The sequence below is a fragment of the Hippopotamus amphibius genome, chromosome 5, assembly GCF_030028045.1.
Source record: "Hippopotamus amphibius kiboko isolate mHipAmp2 chromosome 5, mHipAmp2.hap2, whole genome shotgun sequence".
In the NCBI taxonomy this organism is placed as follows: Eukaryota; Metazoa; Chordata; class Mammalia; order Artiodactyla; family Hippopotamidae; genus Hippopotamus; species Hippopotamus amphibius.
In genome coordinates this window covers 13,787,110-13,792,188 of record NC_080190.1, presented here as the reverse complement: position 1 = coordinate 13,792,188, position 5,079 = coordinate 13,787,110, and the positions used below count along the sequence as shown (strand labels likewise).

At 50.7% G+C, this 5,079-nt stretch overlaps 1 protein-coding gene across 1 annotated transcript; it reads right to left on the bottom strand.

Annotated features, from left to right (window-relative positions):
* Positions 1-546: 546 nt before the first annotated feature.
* PRLHR (prolactin releasing hormone receptor) lies at positions 547-2,835 on the bottom strand. The gene has a single exon (XM_057736443.1). The coding sequence runs from the start codon at positions 2,278-2,280 to the stop codon at positions 1,168-1,170; it is 1,113 nt and encodes a 370-aa protein (XP_057592426.1). The 5' UTR covers positions 2,281-2,835; the 3' UTR covers positions 547-1,167.
* Between the last annotated feature and the right edge of the window lie 2,244 nt (positions 2,836-5,079).

The window sequence follows — 5,079 nt, the reverse complement described above, 5'->3', positions numbered from 1 at the left end:
CAGGGCACTTCTCCTCATTTAAAGAGCTCTCGGGATGTTAAGGTGAGGATTAACAGCCTGGTATCATGGCCCAACAGTCCTCACCTGTTCCCTTAACCCTGAAAGGAAGTAAGTGTTTGATCTGTGCATCCTGTAGGTGGCAGTTTATTTTTCTGTTCTGGCTTTAAATAAGCTTCTCCCAGTCCTTGTATTCTGAGTTGATCATGTTCCAAGTGTGTCACCACAGAGCAGGTGCTGAGCAGTCAGTTGACAGCTGTTGATCTGTTGCGAGACCAATTAGAGAATGCGAGAGCATGCTGTGGCACACAGTTTACACTGAGGACTCAGAAAACCTTGTGGCAAACACTGGGTGTGTATACACAAACATACACACACATAGGATGTCTGTCCTATGTGGTTGTATATCCCCTTAAGCAATTTAAACCTTTTGCTCTTTATCCCTAATTATCTATCTCTTCATCAACTAATTCATCTCAACATTTTCAAATAGAAATTGGGGGATGAGGAGGAGAGACAATAGCAAAACCTCTTGAAAGGTGGTTTGTAAGTGTGTTTGTACTATAAATTCAAGTGGATTTAAAACTAAAACCCCTTTGGCATATAAAGGTCTTATTCAGGAAATGCTGAAATCTTAGACGTAGGTTTGTAATACGTATTTCCCTGGCATCCTAGAAATCAATGGGTTCAAACTGACTAAGCAATATCAGGTATTACATCTCAGTTGAGTCCCTTTTGGAAGGCAAACTGAGAAACTTTACCAACCCCAACGCAGTCGTTTTAAATCCCATGCTCACTGTTCCTTCATCTCCCCATTGAGCAAGCAGAAGGGAACGCAAGAAGACAGCTACGGTTCTGAAATACTGTTCTGAACAGGAGAGAGAGAGATTTGTTTGGCCTTCAAGGGCAAAAGGAGGAAATAATAAATCCTCTTTTCCTCTCTCTGGCCTCCTCCAAGCAAAACACAAGACTCTCACCAAAGCCCACTTAACATTTTACAAAGACACAGGACAAGGCAAGACAGCTGGACAAGAAGGCTGGGCTGGAAGTTTTGCCCCCTATTGGTTTAGTATTAACTTAGCTCTAAAATAAGCTCTCCAGTCCGGCCTCGGGTGAGCACCCTCAGAAACCAGCGGACGTGGAGTTCCCCAAGACCTGGTGGGAGTGGCATCAGATGACCACACTGACTGTCATGCTCTGGCCGTGAGGCGCGATCTTGCGGGGCCAGGCAAGCAACAGCTTGCGTAGCTCCTCGCGGAAGCTGTCGTGCAACCAGGCGTAGATGAAAGGGTTGTAGCAGGCCGAGCTCATGGCGAGCCAGTGGCACAGCAGCTGCACTAACCCGAAGGCGTAGGGGTCTATGGCGTGCGGGTCGAGATCCCGCAGCAGGTTGAAGACGTGCAGGGGCAGCCAGCAGACGGCGAACACCACCACCACCACCACCAGCAGGCAGAAGGTGCGGCGGCGGCGCGCGCGGTCCCAGTCGGCTTGGCTCTGGGTCACGCAGCCCGGCACCACGCGGTTCCGGAGCTTCACCGACACCCGCACATAAGACAAGAGGATGACCAGCAGCGGGAGCAGGTAGGTGACGAGCAGCAGCCCCCAAGCGTAGAGCTGGCGTTGGCGCTCCTGGGACCCCCAGAACTCCTCGCAGAGGCGGACGCGGTGCGGCTTGAGCTCGACGTGGTAGGTGTGCAAGGCGGCCGGCAGCGCCAGCACCGCGGACAGCGCCCAGATGGCCAGCACCGCGTAGGCGCTGAGGCGCAGCGAGATGCGCCGGCGCAGCGGGTGCACCAGCACGACGTAGCGGTCCACCGCGATGGTGGTGAGCGTGAACACAGACACATAGACGGTGACGGGCTGCAGGAAGAAGACCAGGTGGCACAGGCCGCCGCCGAACACCCAGCCGCGTGGCTCGAAAGCATAGGCCAGCGTGAGCGGCACGCAGGCGGCGCACATGAGCACGTCCGACAAGGCCAGGTTACCGATGAGGAAGTTGGTCACGTTGTGCAGCCGACGCACCCTTGCGATCACCAGCACCAGCAGGCAGTTGCCCACCAGCCCCACGACCACCACGATGCTGTAGAGCAGCACAATCAGCCCCTTCAGCTGATGCACCAGCTGCAGGCTCTGGAACGGCGTGATGGCCTGAGCGCCTGGACCAGCCATCGACCCATTGCCCACCAAAGCCTCTGAGCTCTGGTTGGCCGGAGTTGAAGCCGCCGGCAGCAGCCCAGAAAATAAGTCAGGGGCTCCCGGACCCTGAGTTGGCAATGAGGCCATGGCCACCTGTCCAAAGAGAATCAAAGTCGGTCACTTCCCGTTCTCTCCCCTCCCCCACCTACACCAGCCGCCCCCCCCCCCCCCCACACACACACACAAACCTCAATTACACAAATATTCCCTTTGGAATGACTGGCCACAATAAATAACAACAAAGTTAAACGTGCTGTCACCCCCACCTCTGTAAAATTAAATCAATGCATTAGAGGTGCACAGGTTATTTCAAAGCCTTCTACTCTATTTAGAGCCCTCGCAGACCACACAGGCCAGATCCGGGAGCACAGTCCTACCTGGCGGCTGGGGCTTGGCGGATTGGAAAGCGTTCCGGGGAAAGAGAGGTAGAATCCTGACTCTCCCTAAGGGTCCTCCACGCAAGACAGTGGTGCAGGCTTCTCCGCTTCTTCGCGGAGCTGAACAGATTCAAGAGTTCCCAGTGGGCTCGCGGCTTTTGAGAGGGACTGGGAGCGCCTCCCCTCCGCCCCGCCCCCCACTCCAGCGTGCCCTTGTAGGGAAAATAGGGGCGGAGCACGCACCTCCCTACTCGCTGCTTTGAGAACTAGAGAATTGGATAGTGTGGGGAGAATAGAAACAGAAAAGGAAGGAGGGGCCGAAAACCCGGGCCAGAGGGACGAGGGAGAACCTCTACTGCGGGAGCTTGCTGCGTCCTGGGAGAGTCCCGCTCCGGAGAAAAGTGCAGTCGGCTACAAAGAGGAGGGGCGTAAAGCGCTGAGCTCTCGGGATGACCTGGTGCCCTTTCAGTAAAGAAGGCGCAGGGGAGGAAATGGGGGTGCGGGGTTGATATATCTACGGAGAGGAAATGGGGGTGGGAGTTGAGATATCTACGGGACTCGTCCTTAAGCGCTGGCGTCTTGGCTTGAGTCCTGCGTAGAGTCCTGGCTTGGGTTAACAAAGTCGCGTAGGGAGTTCTGTCAGGGATTTAAAATTTAGAGATTGGAACTCGCCGCAGACCTTCCGGCGCTCGCGCCCCCCGGACCCTCTCAGCCCTCCGCCTAGGCCGGCGACGGCTGTTAGAGAGTCTCGGGTCCTACCAAGCCCAAGAAAGTGCTCAGCACCACGAACAGCTCCCGCAGCCCAGGCGGCGCAGCGCGTGCGTGCCTGGGAAGGACAATTAGGGACTTCAGCCCCTCTCTGTGTCCTCCACATTTGGAGAAGGAACCTGGTCCCTGGCGTGGTTCAAAGAGCTGCCTCGCCGCCTGCATCCTGGGCTGGGGCTGCAGAGTCCAAAAGCAGTAGAGTGGAGAGGAGGCAGATGGGCCGGGGTCTCTGGGCATCGGAGGGTGGTGACTTGTGCTCCTGGTATGGGTCACTGCACAGAGTGTAAATGCAGGCGCTGTCTTTTATCTCCCTGGGTCAGAAAATACAGCCTTCGTGCCAGTTACCTTAGACAGGCACACTTCAATACCTGCTTCCCACTACTCCACTACTCCCCTTTTCTGCTCTCTCTTTCTCGGCTACCGAGCTGTATTTCTTATGTGCCTGACAATATCCCCTCTCCCTCCTTAAATAATCACCCTTAGGCCGACGCACCACATGATAGATGATGGATGATAAATGATAGATAGATAGATAGTAGATAGATAGATAGATAGATAGATAGATGATAGATAGAGATAAGACAGACAGATAGATGTAGATAGATGATAGCTATAGATATAGATATATAGTAATTGCAGGATTTCCACCAGGATAACAAACATTTGAGAAACTTAAAAGTTACATAAAATCTTTAGTAGTACTAAGTCATCATTGAAATGTAAACTAACCTGGACCAAGTTGGCAAAGGCAGGAAGGAGACTTTGCAGGCTCCCTCCTTTGATGCTATCTCCTCCCTTCACCATTTCTTTCCTTTTCCTAGAGGATGGAGCTTAATGGTCCCCTCTCATAAGCCCTTGTACTTTGTCTTCTGGCTGCAGATATTCCTGTTAGGCTGGAAAGAAGTAAAATTATTCTCCTCTCCAAATTCAAGTGATTCACTCATACAAGGAGGAAAGTCAACATTGGAACAAAAGCAATCCAATTTTATGCACCTGTATTTATTTTAAACCCGCATATTCTGAGTTACAATCACTTTAGCTAAAGCAAGTACGATATTTAAAAAAAAAATCTCAAAAGAAAACACAATCTGTGCTGCCTTATCCCTTCCCAGTGATTTTCTCATCATGTTCACCAGCATGGTTCTATGTACCCAAGACCAGAGGCACTCTTTTGTTTCAAAATACCTTTAGCAGAGGAAATTGTGGTAACATAGTTGAAAAAGGATTTGGGATGTATTTAGACCTATAACTAGAGCCATCACTCTGGTCAACATCATTGATTATATAATACTAAAAATAGTAACAAGACAAACTTGTCAACAACTAGAGGTCATGCAAATGTCAGTATTCGACAGTTCAACATTGGGGTACCCTCCAGAAAAGAAAGTTGATCATTTTCCAAGCTCCAGATAAAATCTGGCAAGGGTTTCAACGTCGTGAGTTTTTGTAAGGTGGAAAAAAGTGAACATCTCAGAATAGAGTAGCCCATTTTAGATCTCTATTCTCTCTGGTCCTCACTGGAGTTAAGGCTAGTGTCCCTCTCAGCTAGGACATTACGATTAAATCATACCAGTATTCAGATTTTCTTGTACTGATAGTGCTCCAGAAACCTAGGAGATCATAAATAAACAAAAAACTTTTAGGACAAATAGAGGAAAGATTGTATTTCTCATAGTAAGTAGCAAACTATGGGAATGTATTACCTTCTCTTCCCCTAAAGTCTTCAATGGCTCATCAAACAAAG

Excerpts from the sequence above, each read along its gene's own strand:
- PRLHR (XM_057736443.1), bottom strand. The coding sequence starts at position 2,280 with ATGGCCTCATTGCCAACTCAGGGTCCGGGAGCCCCTGACTTATTTTCT.